Source organism: Aptenodytes forsteri, unplaced genomic scaffold (genome assembly GCF_000699145.1).
Source record: "Aptenodytes forsteri isolate BGI_AS27 unplaced genomic scaffold, ASM69914v1 Scaffold428, whole genome shotgun sequence".
NCBI lineage: Eukaryota > Metazoa > Chordata > Aves > Sphenisciformes > Spheniscidae > Aptenodytes > Aptenodytes forsteri.
Window position 1 is genome coordinate 573,428 of NW_008794177.1, and position 26,731 is coordinate 600,158.

Sequence of the window (26,731 nt, forward strand, 5' to 3'; positions counted from 1 at the left end):
ACCATGTGGCGTCGTGCTCAGCAGTAAATTAGGGGGAGGGTTGGCGGGGGGGCCGCTGCTCGGGGACTGGCTGGGCATCGGTTGGTTGGTGGTGAGCAATTGTTTTCATTTGCATCAGTTGCCTTTCTTGAGTTATATTTCTCTCTGTTATTTTCCTTTTCATTACAATTTTTATTTTTATTTTATTTCAATTATTAAACTGTTCTTATCTCAACCCATGAGTTTTCTCACTTTTACCCCTCCAATTCTCTTCCCCCATCCTGCTGGGGGGAGATTGAGTGGCTGTGTGGTGCTTAGTTGCTGGCTGGGGTTAAACCACGGCAGGGACATACAGTATTGTTGCCCATTTTGGATTTGCAGTGTCATCTTGCATTTGAAGCTCAGGAGACTTTGCACTCCTGTGTACCATTTTGCTGATGCCTAGAGACATTGTAGGTGAACCACTTAATAGCTCTGCTTACTTTTCTATCTGTAACCTTAGAGACATTAATGCTCACAGAGCTGCAGTGAAGCAGGTGTTACAACATGTCTTTGAACAGGACTGCACAAGAATTATAAGACATTTAGTTCCTTTGTTGTTTCTTTTCAGATTCCAGAGACTTATTAAAGGAATTTCCGCAGCCTAAAAACTTGCTCAACAGCGTGATTGGACGAGCCCTGGGCATTTCTCATGCAAGGGACAAACTGGTGTACATCCATACTAATGGGCCAAGAAAAAAGGTAATGCTGTTGCGCTGGGGATGGGTGCCGGGTAGGTATGTTGCACGTAGAGTGGAAAGTGAGCCAAGAATACTGCTAATCCTGGAAGTAAGTCTTTAATAGAGAAAATTATAGAAGTATTTTAATTCCACGTAAAAGTTGCATGATAATCTTTCAAGCAAGAAATATTCTCACTTCTTCCTGTTTCTCTTTATTTTCTTCATGTACTATAGGTATATAAATGTAGGTCCTGTCCCTCTCCTTTCGTGTGTGGAAGGATGGATTTTTTTCTTTTAAGTAGCTTGCTGTAACCTGCTTTTCTCAGCAGAAAGACACATAATCTGTGCTTCAAGCAAGAAATATTCTCACTTCTTCCTGTTTCTCTTTATTTTCATGTACTTTAATAGGTATATAAATGTAGGTCCTGTCCCTCTCCTTTCGTGTGTGGAAGGATGGATTTTTTTCTTTTAAGTAGCTTGCTGTAACCTGCTTTTCTCAGCAGAAAGACACATAATCTGTGCTCAAATGTGTTGGGCTATGTACCCCACTACTTTAGAAAATTAAAACTTAAATGATATATTTTAGACCTCAGTAGGCCTAGATTTTCTTGTAGATTCTAATGGAACAAATGCCTAAGCCTAAAATGTTCAATTGCAACCAGAAAAGAATGTTTGCGATGGAGGGAGGCTTCTAATACTACTTAAGGGCAAAATGAACTACAGACTCTTTTTTTTGTTAAATGAAGCAGAGGAATTCCAAGCAAACAGTTTGCCAAGTAGTTTGAGCACTGACTGGGATGCGAGAGGCCTAGATCCAAATCTGTGCTATAAACTGAGCAGAAGTTCTTAACTGATGGGTGCTCTGTGTTCAAGGGTTTGTCTCCTTTTATCATACCAGCTCTCATTTGAGAGCAGAAAGCCCTTTCCAGCTGAAGTTTAACACTAACGTACATTCCAGGAAAAGATTCAGTTCTGATGGATTAACATTTTCCAATAACATTGTCTAAAATTTCCCAGACAGTTTTTATTACCACATCCTTTTTGAGCATCCCTGCATTTTAGGCAATACATTAGTAGTGGTTGCTTTAGAGTCCCTTTATTATTTGTGTTTTTGTGTTTCTTGCTTTTCCTTGAGTGGTAGTGCAGTTTCCTAACTTAAATTTTGGAATGCCATAACTAATGCCCTCATCATTTTAGTTTGCGTAATCAGTTCACATTCTTGCTAGCACTTAAATAGATTAACATTGAGTGTAACTTCAGATTAAAAAAACCACCAAAACAAAACACGAAACAAACCCTCAAAAACCCAAAACCCAATAGAGGAGCTGTTGGAGAAAATGAGGGTTGGATACGAAAAAACAAAACACCAACCCAGAAAGTGTTTGGGGACGGAAGGACAGGTGAGACAAACTGGAGAAGTCTTGGTTGGAAGCAGGCAAGGTTTTTTTGTGAGCGCCAAGTAACTTGGCCTTCATGAGACAACTTCTTTCTCAGCAGGTCTGTGCCTTTTCATGCAGAGCCCCTAGGCAAAATACGTAGCAATTTCCTACAGTAAGATGAGACTCAGATGACAGGCAGGCAGCCAGCCAGATGTAAACTGTTGAAAAGTCGGGAACCTTTTCTCTAGCCTTATAGGTGGGGTTTTCCCAGCGGACCTAAATGCCACCTTTCATCTTTGCTGCAGAAACAGGAGAGAATTCCTTAGGCATTTCCCTCCTTTGAGCCTTGCAGAAACTCAGCTGCAGCATCTGCAGGGCCAGGAGTAGGAGGAGTTCTTGATTTGGAGCAATGTTTTAAAAAGGGCAGGGTTCAGCTTTCAGCATTCTTCGCCTTTGCAGGTTTTTCAGCTGCTCTCACCCAACTGTACTGGTATAAGAGGAGCTCTGGTGGTACTGTTACTTCTCCTAATAGCTTGTGTTGGGCAGCAGATACTGAAGGCTGGGTTCTCACATGCCCGATGAGTACGGTAGCTGCCTGTGTAAATGGGATGCAATATGCTGCTAATTAAAATTACCACAAGGAAGCAGTTAGGAAGATTTGCTTGCCATTGCAACTGGAAGTGTGTCAGAGAGTGCATGTTGCTTCTCAGGCCTGATCTGGTACGCTGCAGTGTACATAGGAACAGTTGCTCTGAAACTGAATTGTTCTTGTAGTGAGCTCTTGGCGTTTGATTCCTCTGAGCTGACACACTGCAGCCTGTGAAGCTCTGGCCCAGAGTACGTGGCACTGTGCTGGAAGTCAGCCTGGCTTCGGGGCCTGGCTCAGCCGTGCAGCTTCTAAGTGACTGTGGGTACCTTTTTCAGGCTTTTCTTTCTAAGTTACTGGAATGGAGCTTCCCATAAAGGGACTGAACAAGGAGTTTGTTTGGGATTTTCATTTGTAGTTCCCTTCTTTGCCTGGAGTTCAGAGGTGTTTTAAGTAGGTATGCTCCTGGTGGAGAAGAGAGATTGTTCTGTGCTGTCTCACTTTACTGGTTATCTTTGCTTTTCAGAAAGTCACTCTGCATATAAAGTGGCCTAAGAATGTGGAAGTGGAAGGCTATGGGACCAAGAAGATTGATGCCGAGAGGCAGGCAGCAGCTGCAGCATGTCAGCTCTTCAAGGTGAGCTTATGCTCCTCCTTAGCTTGAAGAAACAAGCCTTTGAGTGTGCAGGCCTCATCTGTTTTAGTGATACGATTTCTGACTTTTATCCCTCTCTCTGCCTGTTCACTTTCGTAGTTGGCCTATCTGTTAATTAATCAAGGGTAGAGGGTGAAGTCTTGAGCTGTCTGAATCCATTTGAGCTTAAAAGCCCACTTGCTTCAGCCAGGCACGAACTCACTAAATTCTTTGAGTTCTGGTCTTTGTTCTTTATGTCCTGGACCTTAATCAGCTTTTTATCTTAGTCTCAGCATCTATGGCGAGAGGTAGAGCTTCCCTCCAGTATATTTGCTGTTACTGTTCGCTAGCTCGCGCTTCTGTCAGTCTACCTGTGTGTGTTTGCAAGCGTAAGTACCTTCAGAGGCTTTTGTTTCCTCTTCATCTAAGCCATAGTGTGTCAATTACGTGTTCTGTTTTACGATTACTCTTTTAAAGTTACACTAGTCTGCTGCTTATTTATGGCTGGAAATGGTTGATGTGTGTGTGCACAGCCAGTATCAAACAAGTACAGTAAAGTTATAAAGGTCACCGTTTTTAAGATACGGTGTTACGTAGCAGCTATCTGAGAATAAGATGCAGTTTTGTCTTCAGCTCTGCCACTCACTGTTGTCTGTAACCTCGAGCAAGTGAGTTTGCTTTTGGAGTTTCCCTTTCATCTACGGAGTAGGAACAGTGATACCTTCCTACTAAGGAGCCTAGAAAAGATGCTGCAGGTGCTCTGACAATAAGAGAGCTTTTTGATTTGCTTGTAGATCAAGAAAGCTACATTAAGAAATAACTATTTAGGTTTTAAATTAAGCCTTCAGAAGTTAAGAATTGCAGCATTAAAGCTAGCACTTTCTTCAGCTGGCCTCTGTGCTTAGGCTAGTTTCTTTAATACTGTGATTAGCAAAACTTGTTTCGCTGACTGACTTCATTCCACCTCATTCAGTTAACATTCACTGGAAATACATTCTTGTTTTATCCTCACTAGTCAGTGTGCAACAAAAGCATTGTTTCCTGCTTTCTTTGAGTGCCTGGAAGTTTTCAAAGGAAAAAAATTCCTACCTACACTTATATTTTTCCCCAAATTTTGGAAATGGCTAAACTGTACTTTAGAACTTAAAAAAAAACCAAAACAAACAAAAAACCTTTAGAACTTAAAAAAAAAAACCAACCAAACAAAAACCCCAACACCCTGAAACCATAGATTCAGCATGCAAAGCTTTAACTCTGGTGCTTTGCCAGCTAAACCTATAACCCAACAGACGTCCCTCATGATGGGAGGCCTTGTACAATCATAGCTATAGAAATAGCTACAAATGCTGCTTTAAATAAATAGTCATCAGTTCAAGAAAAGTAGTAGTGTCTAATTGGTGCAGAGAGTGTCTGAATATAGTGACTTTGAGTACAGCAGCCAGCAAAGTGAATTCTTGCTGGTTTAGGCACTCCTGCAGCACAAAATAATACAGCCTTGTCTAATGTGGGGCCATTGAGAGGCCTAAGGATGTAACTTTTAATTTATTGCAGTGGTCTGGTAAGACATGGCGTGTGTTGCACTCGATATGTCTGGAGCTTCATGTAAGGTTCAGTCCTAAATGTAGGTGGTAGGCCAGCAGTAATTAGGAACTCTTCTGTTTCAAAAGCTGCTGGGTTAGGGAGGTCTTACTACTGCTTATACAAATAACTGTTCCTGTGAAAAGAAAGGAGATGAACCATTCCCTGAATTCTCATCTTGTGTTATCCCAGATTATACTTGTTTAGACTAGCTTTTCCAAAAAGGTGCATTTCATGCTCTGAGGTGGGCTTCAAAACTTCAGAATGCTAAATATTACTAGTTTGTACTGGTTTGTAAAATACCAATAAATCTTGGCCCACCCTTTCTAACAAGCTATGAGATGCTAAGCAATTGTGCTCTGGGAAGTGAGGTTAGTGAACAGATTCCCTTTCTTAAGAAACAATGGCAGGAGGAAAGCTTTATGTTTCTGAAAGTCTCTTTTCTTTCTCTCCTTTTCTGTGGGATATGAAGAAATTGCTCCTGCATTTCTCTCCTTTACCAGATATGTTTTGGTTTCCTGCGGAGTTACCCATATCTGTCTCTCTACTGCAGCTAACAATGCATTCTTCTCTTGTAGGGCTGGGGTTTGCTGGGGCCCAGAAATGAGCTCTTTGATGCTGCAAAGTACCGGCTTCTCGCTGACCAGCTTGGCTGTCCCGACGAGAGGTGGTGCTCGGAGGGCAAGTGGCGCTCTAAGTCCGGACCTTCTCTCGCTGACTTGTCAACCTGCTGGCGACGGATGGAGCCGGACGATTCCATCCAGCCCATGGAACAGGGTAGGATGCCTAAAGCAATGAGGAGAGAAGAACTGGAGGAAGGGGAGCTAGAGGAAGGGGAACTGGAGGAAGGAGAGCTGGAAGAAGAAGCAATCGACGTTTCTGATTATCTGCCTATGGCACATCAGGATGCTCGAACCCCAGGCAGAGATGCAAGGTACGTCTGTCCTGATAGCTGCTAATCCAGGGCAGTAAAGAAGAGAGACTTTTCTTTGTAGCTGATGCACCCCTACAGTTCCTCACAGTTGAGCTGCAGCTTCCCATGTTGCTGGTGTGGCCTGTAGATGGCCAAACACTGACTACTGTACCATTCTCTGTGCGAGCAATAGTGGGGCGGCCTGGTCTTGTACCTGGCTATCATCACAAGGGAATGCACAGGCATCTTCTCTGGAGTTTTGCCCTTTGGATAGACTGCTGCCTACTTGTTACCTGCCTGCCTTATTCTTCTGTGCCTAAAGAGATTTCCATTCCCAGAAACTGTGCGTGTGCCCTTAGACCTTTTTTGACCACTCTGATTTTGAGGGCAATATTAAATCTGCTCCTTTTCATCACCACAGTTGCTTGCTTGACTTCATATTTTATGAGCATAAATCTTGGATTTTTAATAGTCAACAGGAGTAAGATCCGTAAGGACCTGATGGTGGTGGTTGTTTTTAGGGATGCTCTTGGGATTCAGAATTATTTATTTATTAAATCTGTTAAAATCTGTTGATGCTATCTAGTTCGTAGTGCTAGTGTAGAGGTTTGATTGCTTTTTAGTAGGTGGCTTTACTGGGCTGGGTGATTGTTCTGTGACTGACAGATTTTAGTAGCACGATACAGCTTGACTTTTCAGATGACCAAAATTATCTGTAACTTTAACTACTCAGTTTCAGACCTCAGTAGCAGATCTGAAGTGAGGTGAGTGTGAGCACAGAGTGGATATTTGTATATCAAACTGTTCTCATCTTCCATCTAGCCGAGGAGGGAGTTCCATTGAAATGACAGATGACAACACTGCCATCCGTGCCCTGACGCAGTTCCCACTTCCCAAAAATCTCCTGGCCCAAGTGATTCAGATCGCAACCTCTTCCTCCACAGTCAAGGTAAGGTACTGTTTGACCCCTGCCAGGGACGAAGCTCAAAGACTCCAACTGGAATCACTTTGGATGCTTTTTTTTGAGCAGCTGAGAACTGGGGAGAGAAGGGAAGTTAAAACTAGGCCTAGAAAAATCAGCCTGAAGAGCAAGGAGAAGACTTTGTGGTGAGCACTGAGGAAATGTCTTAATGGAAGCGTGAGGAATGTTGTTACTTGAGGCCAGGGCAATAGAGGAGCTGCTATCTGAATGAAGGAGAATGTTTTCTCAGGTGATAGGTTTGCATTTCCCCATACATCTGCAACAAACACAAGTTTGTGTGACTCAGAGCAATGTGTAATTTCTGTGCTGATGGAATCTTTCCACAACTTGATTCTTGCCAGTATCCGGTGATCCTCCTCCTTAGTATGTGTCACCCACCTCCTTTCCAGACCTCATGTGCTTAGCGAACAGTAGCTGTGCTCCACCCCGTAGGCTCTCGGTGATGTTCTTCACACAGCTGTCTGCTTTCACTTCTGCTTAGCCAGTGCCTTGTGAGCTGGGGGGGGCAGAATTCAGTGCAGTAAACCTGTTGTAGTGCACTGTTTAAAAAACAAACCAAACCAAACCAGACCCCAAACAAAAAACTCCAAAACAAACACACGCACCCCCCCCAACAGTTTAAGCTCTGCTTAGAAATATTGGGGGGGGGTGTTTGAAAATGCCTGCCTAGTTATGTAGGCTCTTAACATCTCCCCCAGTTTGATGTTGTTTATGTGCCTTTTAGGAATACATGCAGTTCCGTACAGTAGGCACCAAGACCAAGATCTGCAAGCTCACGCTCCGCTGGCCCTGTCCGATGACTTTTGCTGCCAAGGGCCGTCGCAAGGTGGAGGCAGAAAACAAAGCAGCAGCACTGGCCTGTCAGAAGCTTAAGGTAAGTGCACATGGCTCTTACATCCCATGTCTATAGTGTCTATGAATAGAGGCTCCTTGCACCTGACTTACCATATTTGAGCCTAATGGGGTGATGCCTGAAACTTTCGGATCTTTGACTTCATGCTGAATAAACGTGTTTCTGAACCTTGGGATTCAGTCCAAACTGCTTTTGTACCCCTCCAGTGTCTAATCTGTGATGACCCCTTTCAGGCTGTTGTGCTTGTTTTGAGCCCTCAACAAAGTGATGTGTAGGGATCACCCTGGAAGTGTTAGTCTGTTCTCTTGGCCACAGGCTATCTTCCCATTCTTGTAGGTGGACTAATCCAGACACATTGCTGCAATAGTTTCGCTGCAGACTCTAGAGTCAGCAGAGGGGAAGTCCAAGGAAATAGTGCAGGACTTATTATTGAATTATCACAACATACCAGAACCGTAGCAAGAGAGTAAACGGCACTTGCAGGGGGGGTTTGTCAGATACAGTTGTGGCTGCTGTTTCTTTGATGGGTCTGTTTAAGATCTTCTTGCAAGCGTTGTGTTGGGGGCAGGTAGCAGTTGGCTCCAGTGTGTCCGTTTCATCAGAGTTGAGATGGGATCATGTCTTGTTTCTTGCTGTGGCAAAAGCAAGAAGTGATGGGTTTGGAATATGGGGTAAGGAGTTAGCCTATCCGAACATGTAGGACCCATGTGTTCTACATACCAGCACTTTGTATGCAGCAGTCATGTGTCTGATAGTGTTGTTTGCCTCTTCCTTTGCAGAGCCTTGGCTTGGTGGACAAGAACAACAACCCCCTCAGCCATGCTATGTACAACATGACTTCACTCCGGGAGCTTGGTGAGAACCAGAGGAAACCCTGCCACATCAAAGTCCCCGAAGCAACCCTGCGCAAGATTGAGAACTATCTGAATCATGTAAGGCTTGCTCAGCTGTCTTGAGAACCACCTTTGGCTGATCTCATTTAACTCCAGGAATTGCATGTGGGTTGAGAGCTTCATGTCAAAATGTTGAGGGAATTCATAGCTTGACAGTTCATCACAAAAACTGATCAGTCTCTGCTGACCTTTGGGGAAGGGACACCCTTCCTGGGCAGTGGGCCTTCTCTCTATGCATTGGTGACATTTGCCTGCATTATTTGGCCTTTGGCATGTTACGGAGTGCAGTTCTGGCTTGCTTATAGCCTCCTTTGCAGGCTTATGAATGCTGCCTCATGCAGGTGTTGGTTCCATTAAACTCTGGTTGTGCCTTGCAGCTTTACAAGGACTGAGTGCTGGTACTTGCACGTTTCCCTTGGGAGTGTCTCTCACAGTATTATACATTAGTGGTGGGTGCAGGTCCCCAGGCACCTAGCGGTGCTTTCACCCAGGAGATCCCTCTTCCTGGTGGACCAGTGGTGAACAGACACCCATGGGGGCTGAAGCAGTGCCAAGACAGGGTTCCTTGGGAGCATTCACTGTCAAAGCAGGAGTTAGTGCTAAGGTAAGATGAGGTTGAGTATAGCTCAGGTACAAATGTGTGTAGCTTCTTGAAGTCATTGAGAATAATGTTTGGAAGTTGAGAAGTCACTGATGCAGCACTCCTGGGCCTGAACAGTAAAGATCTCGGGTGATCTTTACAGTATCTTACAGATGGTGTAAAGTAAACAAAGCAGTAGTGAATGTCCTAGAAAGCCAAGACTATGCCTAAGACAGCAGCTGCTTCTGAATGACCTGCTGTAAGTGACTGAACTAAGGGCTAGAAAAGTTAGAAAAACAGCAGCATCTTGAAGGAACTTGGTCTGCCTCCCGTGCTTACAGGAACATGAGCTGTCACACCGTGCGTGGAAGGGATGGCTTTGTGACTCTGAATAAGGCTGAATCCAAAAGTACTGATTTGTAGCTGAACTTTTAATCCTGCGAACATCTGGGCCAGTACTTTGATTTGTGTTCTAGATAATTCCTGACCTATTGTTGCTCCTTTTAGTTCTTCCTGTGGGATGTGGGACTTCTGTTTTTTCTTTTGCCAAGATAGAATATTTCTGGCTTAGCTGAACGCTTATGTTTTGTGCAAGTTATGTGTCTGGGCTTCCTGAGAGAGAGAAGGGTGGTGGTGTAACGTGATAGTTTCCAAAAGTTGTCTTTGAGGGGCTGTTGCATCACTTGCATGCAGTGTAGCCACTGACTTGGGGAGCTTAAGTTACTGTTTTGTGCCTGTCAGTTCAGGCATCAGCACTAATACCGCTCTTAAAATAGGGGATGCAATGAGGAAAATGCGGGGAGCTGCCCAAGTTAATTCTCACTTTAAATAACCTCAATTCGGAATGTAAGTGGCTGAGTTACCTAAAATCTGAAGAGACTTTGGCAGAGCTTCATGGTCACGGCAAAGCTTCATGGTCACTGCAAAGCCAGTCTGGCTGAGTCTGTTCCAGGCACTTGTTTCTTTCTGTCCTTCTCAGGACTGGTACTAATCTTTTTGTCCCTGCCAACTTTCTTCATCTCTCCCAGTATCCAGTGGACATCAGGGAATCCAGGCCCCGGATTGCCGATGATATGATGAACCTGAGCAAGGAATCTGGTGCGATAAGTGATGCAATCACGGGGAAGACGTATATACCCATGTTGGAAGCAGAGGAAGTGCGCCTTAGCCAGAATCTCCTGGCCCTCTGGAAAAGGAGAGGATCCTCGTGGCAGGAGAGCCACCCACTGCCGGTAGATCCTCACAAGGACACCATTCTATCAGCTATTGAGCAGAACCCTGTAGTGGTAATAGCAGGAGACACAGGCTGTGGGAAAACCACAAGGATCCCTCAGCTGCTGCTGGAACACTACATCCTGGAGGGACGTGGCGCCCGCTGCAATGTAGTGATCACCCAGCCAAGGAGGATCAGCGCCATCTCGGTCGCCCAGCGCGTGGCACAAGAGTTGGGTCCCAACATGAGGAAGAATGTGGGCTACCAGGTGCGACTGGAGAGCAAGCCACCCGCCAGGGGAGGAGCCCTGCTCTTCTGCACCGTGGGCATCCTGCTGCGGAAGCTGCAGGGGAACCCCAGCCTGGAGGGTGTCAGCCACGTCGTGGTGGATGAGGTCCATGAGCGAGATGTCAACACTGACTTCCTGCTCATCCTGCTGAAAGGCATCCAGAAGCTGAACCCTGACCTGCGCCTGGTCTTAATGAGTGCCACAGGAGACAATCAGCGTTTCTCGCATTACTTTGGGGATTGCCCTGTGGTCAAGGTGCCGGGTTTCATGTACCCAGTGAAGGAGTACTATCTGGAGGAGATCTTGGCCAAGCTGGGCCGGCACCGACACCGGCACTATGAGATCAAGGTGGGTATGTGGCGTGGTGGTTAAGCTGTTTCCCTTGGATGAGGCACTGACTTCTGGCGTATCAGCAGGGGAGAGTTTGGGCCTGGAACTCGTCCCTCTTTCCTGTGGTTGTTGGACAGTGTGTGCTTAGCTTTAATTCCACGTCAACCCTCATGAGGTAAAGTCGGGTTAGTAGAATCCCAGAGTATTTTGATTAAATTATGCATAAAGATGACTTCAGATTTGGGTCTAAGTTACTTTTGTCCCTCTTCAATGTGAAGTCTGTTTATGTTTGAGTAAGCTAACAGCTCATTGTACTTGTGTATGTATATACATAGATGCAGACTTGAATGTTTGCATACTCGGTGCAAGCCTGGTCCAAGACTAGGATGGTTATGGCTTACAGCAGTCTGTTATCTAAGTGCTCACTGGCCTGCATGACTGAATTCCCTGATTGCTGTGTTTTGCAACTAGGCTTACTGTTCCTCTGGAAGATGCCCTCCAGACATGTACTCTTCGCTGTGGGTAATCTTACTTCAGTTGTGGGTCATGGAGTCACAGAATCGTTGAGGTTGGCCGGGACCTCTAGACATTTTCTAGTCCAGCCTGCTGGACTAGAAGCTGTCAGCCCCTTTCTCCAGCCTGTAGAGGTCCCTCCCTATGGCTGAGCAACCATCTGATGTAGCAGCCACTTCTCCCAGTTCTGTATCATCAGCAAACTTGCTGAGAGTGTCCCATTGCCTTCAGGGCAATCTTCCTGTTTCTGTTGTGGCTGGGATTTTTACCTGTGCTTTTTAAGTTGGCCTGATAGGTATGTTCCAAACCAGTTCTGTCATCAGCAAACTTGCTGAGAGTGTCCCATTGCCTTGAGGGCAATCTTCCTGTTTCTGTTGTGGCTGGGATTTTTACCTGTGCTTTTTAAGTTGGCCTGATAGGTATGTTCCAAATTACTGAGAGATACAAAAGCTGCTGCTCTGTGCCTGGTGGATTTGAAGTCCCAGGTGTATATGGCACAATTTTGTCCCCAAAAATGTCATGTTAATTTTTGTTACTTGTTAGGTGCTGTTCAGTAGAGGTACACAGATCTCAGATAGCTTCCAAGTCTGGCGAATGGGAAAGGGACTATATATTCTCACTGCACAGCAGAGGAAACTGGCAGCAGTTGTGACCAGAGCAGGTTCCAGACTGAGCCAAAACCAGGCTCCTGAAGTTCCTGGCTCCTAGTCCTGGGCAGGCCGTCCAAGTACAGGCATTTGCTCTCTCCAGAAGATGCTCTGGAAGGCTGTGTGCCTTTCTGCTGTCTGCTAGATTGCCACTTATTTATCTGCGTGTGTCCTCCTGTTTTATCCAGCAATCAGATGATGAATGTGTCCTTGATCTTGATCTGATCACTGACCTCGTCCTGCAGATTGATGCCCACGGAGAACCAGGTAGGTTCTGCCTTGCCCCCTTGCTCTTTCCTTTTGCTGGGGAGAAAAAAGTGAACCCTGCAGAGCCCAGACCCTTTGCAGAGAAAACATGGTGCTGAGCTGACTTCTGCAAGGCCACCTTGAATTCCTGTTGAACTGAGTGGTCTCAAGTGGTGTGGCATGAGCTAATTCTGAGTCTTTGGCTAAGACAACATCTGAGCCCTCAGTGTCTCAGTCTTAGTGTCCTGAGATACAGCTGTTCTGGGGTGAAGGGCAAGACTTGTCTGTGCTCCAGCTTTTGCAACCTTGTGCTGCACAATTTAGTTATATTTCTGTATTGGAAACCCATCCCTGTTAAATAACTTTGCCTGGGAGGTGATCTTTTTGTGAAGAAGGCAGGACTCTCAGATGACTTCTAAGAGTTTTAAGTGTTTCAAAGCTGGTAGAAGGTATTCACTCTCAAACTACAGGTAGCCTGGTTTCTTTCTGGCTTTAAAACCTTGCCCTAACGAGCTCACAGAAGCAGATACAGCATAGCAGGTATGAAGTCTAGATGAACGTTCCCCTGGGTCTGACTTCCCATAATGGCTCTATCTGTCATTATTCACGATAAGTATGATGCAGGTTTCCTTAGCGATCAGCTGGCAGGGGGCATCACAGACCAGGGCCCTGCTTTTCTTTGGGTTTCTTGGGCTAAAGGTTGCTGTGGACTTGGGGGAATAAGGGGTGTCCCTTCTGTGCAGCAGAAGCAGTTTCTGTGTCTCCAGCTGGGGAAAAGTGCTTGGATTTCTAGGTCGCTTGTTCTTAACTCTTGCTCTATTTCAGGTGGGATCCTCTGCTTCCTCCCTGGTTGGCAGGAAATCAAAGGAGTGCAGCAGCGCCTGCTAGAGATGCTTGGATCTCAGAACAGCCGGTACCTCGTCTTACCAGGTGAGATGGCAGCGCCAGACCTCTTCTCCCCGGAATTCAGGAGAATGGATAGGCCGACTGACTTGACGAGCCCCTTCAGCTGTTGCACTCTGATACAGGGCAAGCTTGTATGCTCTGGTGTACGTACCTGTTGTGTAATTGTGCGTGTTAAGCACAAATAACTCCTCCTAGCAGAGGCCATCCAAACCTGTATGTGATCAAAGAGACTGGCTTCCTGTTTGCCTCCAGCAATTCAGAATTAGGCAAGGAGGAAACTGCTAAATTCTGCATTGCTGTAGCTGCATGCTGAGCCTACATAGAAAAGATCTTCAAGACCTGTTTTGTGGGATGGAGATGTACTCTGTAGCTCAGCTTTGATTAGTGAATTTAAGGTTCTTTACCCCAGGAGGGAAATTTATAACAAAAGCCGGTATTACTCTGCAAGGCTGTAAGATTTTTGGGGTTGGTTTGTTTGGGGTTTTTTTGTTTGGGGTTTTTTTTTAACAGTCCTCCCTATTCAATGTCAAATAAGGCCAGCCAGGAGCACAACTCTGAGCAGCTCAGTTGCTAATAAATGCAGGTGGTGTTTTGTGAAAACTGCATGTTCTTGTGCTCCCCTGCTGTTCCGTGCGGTTGCTGGGAATTTTTCCACATCACTGATCTGTAATAGGGCAAATATGTGATATAGAAGAGTAACAGGCCCTTGCTGATTACCATTTTTGACCAAGTGAAACCAAATGACAATGAGGATACCCCATCCCCCTGCCCCACAGGTCTTTTGAAAAGGGGGAGGCACAGAACAGGACTGTGGGAGGGACTGGGATGACTTCTTGGGGCCCAGGGATATTCTGGTGGTGCCATTAGCCTCTCTGGGATGGGAGGTGATCAGAGCTCCTGCTGATGTTGAGCCATAGGTTGAAGCAACTGAAATGAGGCCTTCTCTAATGAAGTGTGGAAGATTTTTTCCTGCGGTCTGGCTGGTGGGAAACTGCTGACAATGACCATCAGTATTACAAGTGGTGTCCCCATCCCTGTCCTCCATTTCTGGAAGCGGGAGGTGATGGTACAAGAGGGCTGAGAATCTCTGCCCACCCTGGCCTTGTACTGCAAAGCAGCTCAGCAGGGCAGGACTGACTGTTTTTTATCTCCTAGTGCACTCCAACATCCCCATGATGGACCAGCAAAACATCTTCCAGCGGCCTCCACCTGGCGTCAGGAAGATCGTCCTGGCCACCAACATCGCTGAGACCTCTATCACCATCAATGACATTGTCCACGTGGTGGACAGTGGCACGCACAAGGAGGAACGCTACGATCTAAAGACCAAGGTACTGATGCTTTCTCGCCTCTGAGTGCATTTGGGACATGCTGGAGCTAATGGATGTTTTCAGAGCAACATTTGAGATGCCATTAATTGGATGATAGGGCTGCTTCCCATTTGGCCCTTGGGGCACTGGCACTGTGTCCCTGTTTGGGGACAGAGTGACTCATCATTCAGAGAGTGTTTGCCTTTACCAAGTTCCCAGCCAGGCTCCCCATCGACTTCTGCTGAACAGGCAAAAGTCTGGTGTCTTCAAAGAAATTTAAGGCAAATCCTGCTCCCTTCCCATCTCTCTGTTATACCATCTAACATCTGTAGCTTTTCCATTTGCTTTCTGCCTTTTTCTATGATTTCATCATAAACTGCTCTTGTTTGAAGCTATCTTGACCCCAATGCTGTAGCTTGTTAGTCAGCTTTAAGGGGGGGTGGGTTTACACTGCTCTTGGGCCATGTTTCTGGCAGCGTTGGGCCCTGTGAAGGCTTTTGTGCGTATACCTTCATAACAGCGTGAAGGCAGCTGTGCCACTGTTGCTCTTGGAAGAAGGGATTCTGGCAACACACTGCTGCCCCTTCCCCTCCCTGTGCTAGAACATCTTGTAGGGCCAGGTGCTGATTCACACCTTGGAACAGTTCTAGTTTAAAAACAACCCATTTATATTTGCCCAGTTTTAACCCAGTTCATCTCACAGTGCAGACCCTGCCTGTGCTAGCACGCGGCAGGACTGGCATGGGAGAGGCGGGGACCACGCTTCGCTGGCAGCTCCCAGCAGGACAGCGTGATCAGCCCCTGGGGAGCGCAGTGATGTGGAGCCAAGGCAGGTGTCCAGCAGATGGCATCAGGGTCTCATCCATGCACTGAGCAGCTCAGGCCTTCACACTTGCTGCTTGCTAGAGACTGTCATTGCAAGATGCAGGAGGGTGGGAAAGGCTTCCCTTGCCTTTAGCGGGATGGCTGATCAGTCATGAGGAGTTTCCAAGGTCTGTGGACTGGATGGAAGGCTGCATTTAAACAGGATAGAGCCGTGAGAGCATTCATGCCTAATCCTTCTTCTCCTAGGTGTCCTGCCTGGAAACGGTGTGGGTGTCCAAGTCAAATGTGGTGCAGAGGCGAGGGCGTGCTGGCCGCTGTCAGTCGGGATTTGCCTATCACCTCTTCCCTCGCAGCCGTCTGGACAAGATGCCAACTTACCAGGTTCCAGAGATCTTACGCACCCCACTGGAGAACTTGGTGGTTCAGGCCAAGATCCACATGCCGGAGAAAACAGTAAGCACAGTACATGCCTGCCAGACTACAGCCGACTGAACCAGCAGGATGCGGCCTGCCTGGTGCTAGTTCCAGAGACGTGATTTGACCACAAACATGAGTAGGGAAAACCCAAGATGCTGATGACTTTAGGTCTTGCTTTCCTAAATGCAGTGCTGTCTAGGGAGGTTAAGACCAGGAAATGTATAGATTACAGAGTATGTTTAAAAGACTCTGCAAGAATGGAGAGGGCTGAGCTCATATCCCTGTAGGCAAACAAAGAGGAACCGTGTTGCAGTCTGGGGCCCAGCAGTGGGCTCCCGAGGGCTCTCCCACACTCCTGTACGGGAAACATGCCCTTTTTTTCTTTTCCCTTCCCCCTGCTGTGTTGCAGGCAGTTGAATTTCTCTCCAAGGCTCTGGACAGCCCTGACATCAAAGCTGTGGATGAAGCAGTGATCTTGCTGCAGGAGATCGGTGAGCTAATGCTGTGTCCTGGTGTGGGTGTGATGGAAACATGTTTGCTGTCTAAACATGGGAAGTGGGAGTTGGCACAGGATCCTGTGGGACAGACTGGGTAGGATTGACCCTAGGTAGGGAATGGCAGCTGATAAGGGACTTCCCAAACCACACATGTTGTGGCACTATTTTATTCCCTACACAGCTTTGCTAAAGAACCGGAGAGAAACTCTTAATGTTTAAAAAAAGAAAGGGGGGGAGGGCAGAGAAAGAAGAAAAGCTGGGATCTGGAGTTCATAGCTGGCGTCTTGTGGATCGTCATCTGGCTGTTACAGCCTTTTCTTTGGCCTCGGGTTGGTTAGATCTGGGAGGTTCTGGGTGCTTACTGCAGGCACCTGTGCTGTGTGCCTCTTCTGGAGGTAACACCAAATCTTCCAAGCCCAGTAGGCGGGTTCTCCTGGCAGCTCCCCAAAGCCACTGGCCAGCACGTTGGCCCCGCTCGGCGCTAATGGATGTGCCCTCGCGGGCGGCTCTGTTGCAGGCGTGCTGGACCAGCGAGAAGCCCTCACCACTTTGGGCAAACGCCTTGCCCAGATCTCCACAGACCCTCGGCTGGCAAAGGCCATCGTCTTGGCGTCCATCTACCGTTGCCTCCACCCTCTGCTTGTCATCGTTTCCTGCCTCACCCGGGACCCCTTCAGCAGCAGCCTGCAAAACCGTGCAGAGGTGGACAAGGTGAGGAGCCCCTCTTAGAGGAAGGTAGAAAGCAGGTAGGGAAGGGGCTGCCACTTGGCTGACACATGTGTCTGTCTCCTAGGCCAAGGCTGTTCTGAGCCGGGAGAGTGGGAGCGATCACCTCGCGTTCGTCAGAGCTGTGGCAGGCTGGGAGGAGGTGCTGCGACGCAGAGACAGTCGTGCCAGGGATAACTACCTGCAGGACTATTACCTGTACGGCCCCAGCCTTCGCTTCATCAATGGTGAGTCCCAGAGGCCTGCTTCTCCCCTCTGTCCCCTGAAAAGGCTGAAGCACTGGTGAAGAACAAGGTGCAGAAATGGGGTAGACTGGGCAGGTGACTGCTGGAGTGGGCGCAGGTTCTGGCTTTGGCACTCATGAGTGCAGACGTAGCCCTGTGTGCCAGGGAGGCCACAGGCAGGACAGGTCTCCTGTCCTAGCGCCGATGCTGAGCCTCCAAGGCCAGAGCTGGTGCTGCCCTGCTGAGGTTATTTCATTCATGGTGGGGTGAAGGAGAGGGTGAATCTCATTCCCTGGGGCTGTCTCCTCCCTGTAGGCCTTGTCAAGCAGTTCTCTGAGAACCTCTATGAAGCCTTCCTGGTGTCGTCCCCATCTGACTGTACCATGCCCTCATCCGTATGTAACCAGTACAGCGAGGAGGAAGAACTGGTCAAGGGAGTCCTCATGGCTGGGCTCTACCCCAACCTCATCCAGGTACTGGCTCCCCGCTCTGCCATCACTCTCCTGGGCTTGTTGGTCACTGTGGGTAGCACAGGGAAGCGTCGAGGTGCCAGAGACGCTTGTACTCTCTTGGGAGCATGTGTCCTAGGCAGGCTGCCTGCTTGTGCTTCTGCCTGCTGCTCCAGTGCTGCCTCTGGATCCCTCCTTGTGAGAAGTGGTCCCCCCGGCCTGCACAGGTCGTCCATGTAGCTTGGTCTGGGAGGAGCCATCGAGGTGGCATCTTCCTTCTCTAGTTTGCTGCCCCTTGCATGGTGTTCAGTGACTGCCAGGTCTGGTCACCCCCACATACGTACTCTGCTAACACAGTGGAGCTGCTGGAAGTGGAGGAACATACGTGGCCCCCTACACGTAGGAGAGACAGTTGTGGGGAAAGCCAGGCTGGCTGCTTGTGGGCAGCGCCTGCTGGTTGTGCAGCCATTTGAGATGCTCTTCTTGTTTCAGGTGAGACAAGGCAAAGTGACCCGTCAAGGGAAGTTCAAACCCAACAGCTACGCGTATCGGACAAAGGCTGGCACCGTTCTGCTCCACAAATCAACAATCAACAGGTGGGTGATCTATGTACGTCTGTGACCGTGGGAGGGTGGGAACCCCACGCCTTGTACTTCACGGCACCAGCTGGCTGTGCTGAGAACCCCGGCACTGCCTCCGACACGTGTGCCAGTACCGGAGTACAATACGTCTCTGCCTGTGGTTGACGAAGCTGTTCCCCTGTGCAGGGAGGCATCCAAGCTGTACAGCCGCTGGCTAACGTACTTCATGGCAGTGAAGTCCAACGGTGGGGTGTTTGTGCGGGACTCCTCCCAGGTCCACCCGCTGGCCGTGCTGCTCATGACTGACACAGATATCCATGTCCGAGGTGAGTGCTGCAGCAGCTGCAGGGCTGACGCGTCCACCTGCACGTCCTCTTGTGCCACTGCAGGCTCCTCCTGCCGCGCCTGACACCCCAGGCACCCCGCTCCTACAGCTGTACCACAGTCTGAGGGGCTGCAGGGTGGCTACCCCTGATCTCTACTATGAGCAGCTCTGCTTCTTCCCTTGGCCAACTATCTTCCCCTGCTTCCTAAGCCTCTTGCATTGGACTGGGTGTTGCTGTAATGGGGCCACAAAGGCGATGGCTTGTGAGCTGTTCTCAGCTGTAGCTCCCCAGGGAGACAAGGAAACCAAGCCACAGGCAGGCTGAGCAAGCAGGCTTGTGCCTGGAGGCTCGTCCTTGGGGAATGAGTTGAGCTGGTCTTCAGCCGTGGCTGGTGTGTGGGGAGGAGTGAGCCCTTCTCCCTGTGGATGTGTTGCTTTAGCCTGTGGGTTTTTGGCAGGGCTGCAGTTGATCTCTAGCCCTCGAGCTTAGGCGGGCTGTGCAATCAGTCGCCTCCTGTGGGGAAACAGTGGGAGGATCCCAGTGCGACGGGTCAGAGTGCTGCCTGGCTCTTGTGGGAACTGTTTGGCCCAGTTGAGTCCCTGGACTCTGGGCTAAAATGAGCGTGGGGAGGACCTGCGCTGCCCCTGGTAACGGTGGTGGAGAGGGCCGAGCGGCCAGCACAGGCTGGAACAGGTCAGCACCATTCCCGCTTCTCACCTCCTCTCTTCTTCCCACTAAGATGATGGCTGGCGAGCGACAGTCTCCCTGACAGACAGTGATCTCCTGGTGCTGGAGGGAGACTCCTACACCATCCGCCTCCTGCGTGATTTCCGTGTGTCGCTCTCCAAGATGGTGGAGACGTGCCTGTGCTATGAGATGGCAGCCATCCCTGGGGACCTGCACCACCAGCACAGCCAGCTGCTCGACATCCTGGTGGATCTGCTCAAAGGCCCTCCTGGCAGCTTTGGTGCTTAGGCAGAGCTGGAGGATTGTGTGGGGACTTGTAATTTGTATAAAGATGTTCACAAATGTTTATTTAAATAAAGTTCTATTTATCCCTTGTGAAGTCATCTCTCTCCATCCTAGAAGATTAATGTTGTCTGAATCTCCTGCTGTCGGCTCCGTGCATGGTCACCACGTAGGAAGAACCAGCGCAGTACCGCCTGGAATGGACTGGAAGTGCCGATGAACCCTGACGCGAGCTTCGTGGACGCCCACCTCCTCTGCTCTTAACAGCGTCAGTCCCTGAACTGGAAAGCAAGGACACAGCTGCTGCGGGCCGTCCTCTGCCCCATCCCCACAGGGCCGGGCTGGAGCAGCTCTGGTGCCAGAGCTACTCCCGGCTCAAGAGGAGGACGGATGTCTTGGCTTGCGGCTGTGCCTGCTCCGGGGGCCGGTGCCGGGCAGGGCGTGGATCCAGCAGCTCTGGTGCAGGGTGGTGATCGTTGTCGTCTTCACTCTCCCGGCGCTGGGTGCCCTGAGGACGTCAGGGGGGAGGAAGCCCTGAAGGCGCCGGACGGACGTGATATTCCACGCGGGATCTCCGAGCCTCACAGCGGGGCCCTGCCACCCCACAGCGCAAGCGCAGTTGTGGCGTTATGAGTGTGAGATGTGACTTGTCGTTCCTAATCTGCCTGTACTTTTTGTCCTCTTGCGTTGTTATTATTTCTTTTTTTTTTTTTAATTTCTTGTTCTCCCTACGTCAAGGAGGCCGGATCCCTGTAACTTGTGCAACACAGGGCGTGATTGTAGATGCCAGTCTGCCTGTGAGCGCTTTCTCCTGCGGGAAGCCAGGAGCATAGGCAAAAAATTGTTTGTTTTCTATGAACAGGGACCATATTTCTGTGGAAGGAGGATTGTGACAGGCACAGCATTAAATGAGAAACCTGGAGTTTAATCCCAGCTTTGCCTTGGATTCCCTGTCACATGAAGACAGTGACCTACCTCACAGGGCTGTTGTGAGGCTTCATTAATGTTTGTAACGCATGTGAGCCCTCAGGCTGGACAGGGGGGGAGAGGAACAAGTACTTCACACTCGGTTTGCAGGCGGTGGGGCGTAGCTAAAGGGTTGTGCTCTCATGGGGTGGGAGCATTGCAGGGCTGCAAATGGTGCTGGAGGGAGGGGCGGCTTCCCCAGCAGCTGAGCAAAAGGCAGTTGCAGGGCCTGGGATCATTTGTTTTTTATTCACCATTTCTTATGCTCTTTGTATCTGAAATCAATGCGAGGTTTGACTGCACCAGCTGGGGCGCGCACCGCTGTGCTCTGCTGGGTAATGGAAGCGGCAGAAATCCATCAGCTGAGCGCGGGTGCGAGGCCGAGGCTGTTTCTGCCCATGGGGATGACAGCGAAGGGCAGCGTCCATCCTGCGCTCGGGACGGGAGCTGCCTTCCTCGGGGGCCACCGTTTGGTTCTCCCAGTTGTTCTCTACTAAGATTTGATTTACTTGTCATGGGCTTTAATTAATGGAGCTGTGGCCTCTGCCATCTGAACTGATGTACTGTAGCGGGGTGTGTGCGGGAGCCCCACGGCTCCAGCAGCTGTGGGCGAAAAGCACAAGGGCGGGGGGCTGTGGGGGCTTGTGGCCAACTCCAGCAGCGGGAGCCAGGGCTGGCGGCGTTTCTGTTCGGCTGGAGCCTCCTGGCTCCGCTCCCCCAGGCTGTGGTGGATGAGCCAGCGCGGGGCCCTCGGAGTCCTGCAGCCTGTGTTCACTCAAAACTTTTCATCTTCATTTCACTTGCTTGAGGTTGTCACTATTATTTGACCAGTGTTTGTTTCTTTTGGCCTGTATAATGGGCAGTATGGTTTTCCCTTCCAGCAGGTTTAAAAAAAAAAAGAAAAAAAAAGAAAAAAAAAGACTAAGCTATTGTCTAAATGGTTCAGAACTAGTGTGATATTGGGATACTTCAGTGGCTGGGGGGGTGGGTGTGGTTTTTTTTTTAAGACAATAAAAAGGGATAGAGTAGTAACTGCCTCTGTCCTATTCTTTGTTTTCTAATTTTTTTTTTTTTTCAATAGCTGAGCAAAGGCTGATGGTGGTTGTTTTCTTGCTCCTTTTCCTGGGATGGGGAAGAGCAGCGGTGGCAGGGAGGGGAGAGGTGTGTGGGTACCCCTGCCTTGCAGCGTGAGACTGAGCGTCATGGCTGTGCTGCCCCAAATCGGGGGGTTTCTGACCCTGCATGTGCCCAACCCTTCTAATTTTTTTTTTTTTTCAATAGCTGAGCAAAGGCTGATGGTGGTTGTTTTCTTGCTCCTTTTCCTGGGATGGGGAAGAGCAGCGGTGGCAGGGAGGGGAGAGGTGTGTGGGTACCCCTGCCTTGCAGCGTGAGACTGAGCGTCATGGCTGTGCTGCCCCAAATCGGGGGGTTTCTGACCCTGCATGTGCCCAACCCCTGCAGAGGGGAAGGCAGCCGTGTTCAGTTGGGGTCTGGCAGTGGGGGGGTGCAGCTGCAGTGGGCTGTGCAGGTGGAAGATGGGTGGTGAAGGCACAGTGCTGGTAGTTCTGCAGAAAGGACCCAGTGGCGCAGGTACTTGCTGTCAGTTAAAGCCTTGATGAGCGAGAGGCGAGCTGAAGGATCTTAAGGGGAGGCACAGCCATCCCCCAGGGAGCCGGGCTTACAGCAGCCATCGGGGCACGGAGGCACCCAGGAGCACTTGAGCATGTCCTGGTGCTGCTGGTGCCCAGGGGGAAACCACCGCAGCCGTGGCTGCCGGGGGGGGGGGTGTGGGGGTGTGTGTGTGTGATTTCCACAGCAGGCTTGGGGAAGCAGGGAGAGGAGCTGCCCCGTGCTCTGGGCACGGGGACTTGGGCAAAGCCTCCCTGGGCTGCCAGTGGCTGGGGGGGGGAAAAAGGTGGGGGGGGGGGGGGGTGGGGGGATCTCGGGCCACATCCATCCTGTGTGCTAAGCCTGAGCCAAGGCAGAAAACCTTTTTTTTTTTTTTTTTTTGAGTGGGCGGGGGGGCACCTGCTGGAAGGCCGTGGTGGCCCCTCCGAGCCACTGCTCATAGAGGAGCCAGGCTGGACGGGCAGAAGGAAGAAACCCCCAGGCCAGTGCCAATGTGTGCACCTGTGGCTCTGCCCGCTGGCTGTACCAGCCCTGTGCTGCTCTGCACAGGGGCTCCCCCCCCCAGCAGCCACCAAGGGCTCGTGTTGGCCATGGGGAGGTGGCAGGCTGGTGCCTGGTGTGAGCCCAGCAACCCCCTACCCTCTGAGCCCAGGTTTGAGGAGCAAAGCCAGGAATGGGGGAATTTTCCAGTGCTTGAAGTCATTAGAGGCAACAAAACTGCTTCACCCCCCTTCTTCATGCCTTCGTCATGCCACCAATAGGACATCAAGCGTCCCCTGATCGTGCCAACACTCCCCTGCCCGGCCTTCCCAAACCTCCTCCCCACAAACTCACGCCCAAGCTGAGGAGGAACATCTAGAAGCTTTATTTCAACCCTTTACAACAGTAAGAATCACAACATCAAATCAGGAAATGTTGCTAAGGAGATGACAGTCTTACAGCCCCTCGCAGGAGGGCGAGACAGAAAGGCAGAAGCAAACCGGTATGAACTCACTCCAAGGCAGGAGGGGCTCTGCCCCCGCCCCCCTGCCCCCAGAGCTGTTGTCTCAGGCCTTACACCCGTGCACTAACCTCCCTTCCTCCCCAGCCCTCGCCTCCCTCCCCTCAGCACCACCCCACTACAGGTACGGCGGTGTCACTCGCCCCGGCAGCCGGCGCCGGCTGCACCCCTCCTCAGGCAGCACGGTGCACCCACCGCCACAGAGGAGACAGTGCTGCCGCAGAATAATCCTATGACACAAAATAATAATAATACTAATACGTCACATTTAGAGAACACTTTACATACTGTTCACTCCTCACAACAGCCCGGTGAGGTAAGTAGTATCATCCCCACCTTGCAGATGGGGAAACTGAGGCAGAGAGGTTAAATGACTTCCCGAGACCACAGAGGGAGCCAAGAGCTGGGATCAGCCCTCCCGGGTCCTGCGCCCCAAGCCCTCATCTCCAGCCACACTGTCCTCTCGGTCCACCCCCCCACCCCAACATGGTCATTCCCCCCCCCCACTATGTCATTATTCATTGTATCTATGTTACAGGGTAATCAAAGCTGCAGGCAATGCTGAATGCTGGGGTGGGACAATGACAACGGGTGCAAGACAGGAGTCTCGTGTCTGATCTCTTACTCTAGACACCAGCTGGTGGCCAGCGAGACTCGTGTGAGGGAGATTTGAAAGGCAAACGCTTACTCTAGCTGGATTTCAGGTGGTGAGGAGGAAGGAGAGACGGAGCATGCTTTCTGCTGCTGCCTCCCATAGCAATTTTCCACCCCCACCCGCAGGCTGCCCCAAGCCAGGGGGGTCTTTCAGGTGACATTTCTCCCAGGCCTGGAGGCTGCCGGTCTCCCAACAGCTACGGCCGCTCGGCCTTTTGCAGGGACAGTAGTGAACAGCCATGACTGGCTCAGGAGGGGCTCAGCCGTTCCCTCCTTCCACATGCGGGAAGGACACAGGAGCCCCTGCCACCCCGAAGCTGTCACCAACATCAAGCTCCTGCCCCATTCCAAGAAAACTAGAAATTCTGCCTAAATGACACAAACACACAAGGGTCCTAGAGCCCCACTCACACACCAACACTACGTGGGGGACAACAGCAAGGATCGGCATAGAAAACTACATTCAGTTTGCGGTCAGGACTCCGACCCAAGGGGAGGCATGCTGGGGGCAGCAGCAAAGCTGCCACGGCTCCCGGCCTCCTGCTCCTGTAGCCTCAAGCCCACAAACTTGGTTACTTGAATGTACGTTGTTTAATAGTATAAAAAGCCCCGAAGTAACTGTATATGCCACTGATACACAGGGAGACACCAGGCTCCAGCAGACAGGACAGCAGCTGAGCAGCCTGGGCCAAGGGGAAGCCTCCTGCCTGCCAGAGCATGGGTACTGGCAGCCAGGGAGGGACCCCAGCGCCCACTGGGAAGGAGCTCCCACTCAGCCCTTCCTGCTGCACCACATCCCCTGCCCGCAGCCTGCACTGCTTTCTCATGCTTCAGCAGCTCAGACACCTCCAAGCCACCGCTCACCCCGACCATGAGCTTCGGAAAGGTTTTTGCTGAGCATCTTGCCTGAGGCAGGAGCAGGCTCCGACACACCTGGAGCTCGAGTGCTGCCCACGCACCCCTGCACCCGCTGCCTCTGTGCCCCATCCAGTGGGGACCAAGCCCACCAGCGCCTGACTTCTCCCAGCTCACCAAAGCCACCAGGCTGCTCTGCCCACCCCAGCCCTCCCCTCTCCCCCACGAGCAGCGTCACGCCAAGCGCAGCTGCAGAGAAAGCCAGGACACACATGAGGCATCCCAGGACAGGAACGTGTACATTCCAGTTGTATCTAGTTCAGACCACAACTCTCCTTTTTTTCCCCAAGATAATCTGCTATCTCTAGCCCTAGATCAAGCCAACAGCGAACACAACTCCTTCCTCTGCTCTGTCCGTCTGGGCAGACACTCGCCAGCCAGCAGCTTCTCTGCAGTCTTCATTTAAGGTCTCAGCACCAACCAGCTCACTCCCACCTCTCCAGATAGGAAACTAAAGTCACTTTCACCACACACGGATCTCTTCCCAGGCTAGCAATATGTACAGCTGTTTCCTTAAAATAAAATAAAAAAAATTTCCGTATTAAAACTGAAGCTGTCCTAGAAAAACCACACCAAACTAGTGTATCTGGATTTAGTTTGTCAGCTAAACACAGGCACAACAAGTGTTAGAGAAAGTGGCACAGAAGCACAGGTCAGTTGGTTAGTGTTCAGCTGAACCGTGTGAGAGTCCGGGAAGGTTTGTGCATGTTCAGAGACAGGCCTGAATGCCGCCACAACCATATGCAGACATGAAAGCCTTATCCAAGACTGCCGAGCAGTCAATAAATCAGATAAAAGCAATGCAAGGGGAGAAAGTGGTGTTACTGTCCCTTTGCAGGGTGTTAGGGGTTTGCTTGCCTTTTTTTTTTTTTTTTTTTTTTTTTAATGCAATCTCAGAAGATAAAGTGCAATGTTGCCACTTGCCTTCCTCCTGCAGCACCTGAACTAAGACCAGGACCTGGCTGCCTCTCTCCGCCTGGGCATCTCACCCCCTGGGCGCCCAGGGCAGAGCAGCAAGAGGAACGCGACATTTCAGCTTCCATCTCCTCTTTGGTTAACCACGAACACCACCGGACTTTGCCATCCCCACCTCGAGCCCACGGCTGGTCCCCGGCCACAGCCCACCAGCACAAACTTCCCAGCTCCTCTGCCTGGCCGGTGAGCCTGGAGGTCAGCTTCAGCCTGCTGCCAGCCAGCATTTGCCTTTGGCAGGCAGGGAAGCAGGGCTCCACACACACTGTGCAGGCACAGGACCCTCTCGACAGTGCCTGCCTGCCCTCCCGCAGCTGCCGGGGCAGCCCTAGCCCGGAGCAGTTCGACGTTATTGCTTGGGGAAGCACAGCCCCTGCCTTCTCTTGCTGAGGGGATCAGCCTGCTCTCCTCTCAGTCCCTCTCCTCCAAACTTCCCCTCAATTCAAGTGTTGGAAAAAAAAAACAACAAACCAAAAACAATCCCAAGATTGACAAGATCAAGCTGGTGTTTAGAATTTAGCAGTGAGAGAAAGAAGGAAGCATCAGCGAAGGGGCAGTGATATATACCGGGGGGCAGCATGCAGGTGAACAGGTGGTTGGAGGCAGCACCATCACAGGCCACAGGACCGTCTGGAGGGTTTCAAAGCATCAAGACACAGCTCTGCTCTCTTGAGAAATGAGGTTTCCAACCCCAGCCCGGAGCTAGAGACAGCATCAGCGCCTGCCCAGGCAGCTGCCTGCCCCATGCAAGGGGGGAGGGCGGCTTCAGCCCCTTCCCCAGCTCCAGCTTTTCTCTCTGCAGAGCCAGCCACACGTCAGGAGAGTGAGAGGGCCCGGGGTGTTAGTGCTGGCTAGTCTAGGGCTGGCCTCGGCAGCGGTGAGCACCGAGGCCACGCAGCACGCACAATATGAGGGCAGGGAACGACCAGCTCGGCCGCTTTCCCTGGTTTGGGATTAGAGGGATGTGGCATGGAGGGGAGGGGAGAGGTGGGGAGGAGGAAGAGGAGGAGGAGGAGGAGGAGGAAGGGAAG

The 26,731-nt window shown here is 50.4% G+C and overlaps 1 protein-coding gene across 1 annotated transcript in view; it reads left to right on the plus strand.

Annotated features, from left to right (window-relative positions):
• The window catches only part of DHX30 (DExH-box helicase 30), a 31,936-nt gene extending 12,276 nt beyond the window's left edge, over positions 1 to 19,660 (plus strand). Inside the window, exons 2-19 of the mRNA XM_009284513.1 lie at positions 590 to 720; positions 3,190 to 3,300; positions 5,454 to 5,809; positions 6,611 to 6,737; positions 7,495 to 7,644; positions 8,403 to 8,555; positions 10,125 to 10,946; positions 12,277 to 12,355; positions 13,160 to 13,264; positions 14,396 to 14,571; positions 15,622 to 15,828; positions 16,202 to 16,283; positions 16,807 to 17,000; positions 17,083 to 17,242; positions 17,555 to 17,712; positions 18,181 to 18,284; positions 18,456 to 18,595; positions 19,335 to 19,660. Of these exons, the coding sequence (XP_009282788.1) occupies positions 590 to 720; positions 3,190 to 3,300; positions 5,454 to 5,809; positions 6,611 to 6,737; positions 7,495 to 7,644; positions 8,403 to 8,555; positions 10,125 to 10,946; positions 12,277 to 12,355; positions 13,160 to 13,264; positions 14,396 to 14,571; positions 15,622 to 15,828; positions 16,202 to 16,283; positions 16,807 to 17,000; positions 17,083 to 17,242; positions 17,555 to 17,712; positions 18,181 to 18,284; positions 18,456 to 18,595; positions 19,335 to 19,570 (3,491 nt within the window). The 3' untranslated portion in view covers positions 19,571 to 19,660. The remainder of the gene's footprint in view (positions 1 to 589; positions 721 to 3,189; positions 3,301 to 5,453; positions 5,810 to 6,610; positions 6,738 to 7,494; positions 7,645 to 8,402; positions 8,556 to 10,124; positions 10,947 to 12,276; positions 12,356 to 13,159; positions 13,265 to 14,395; positions 14,572 to 15,621; positions 15,829 to 16,201; positions 16,284 to 16,806; positions 17,001 to 17,082; positions 17,243 to 17,554; positions 17,713 to 18,180; positions 18,285 to 18,455; positions 18,596 to 19,334) is intronic.
• The last annotated feature ends 7,071 nt before the right edge of the window (positions 19,661 to 26,731 follow it).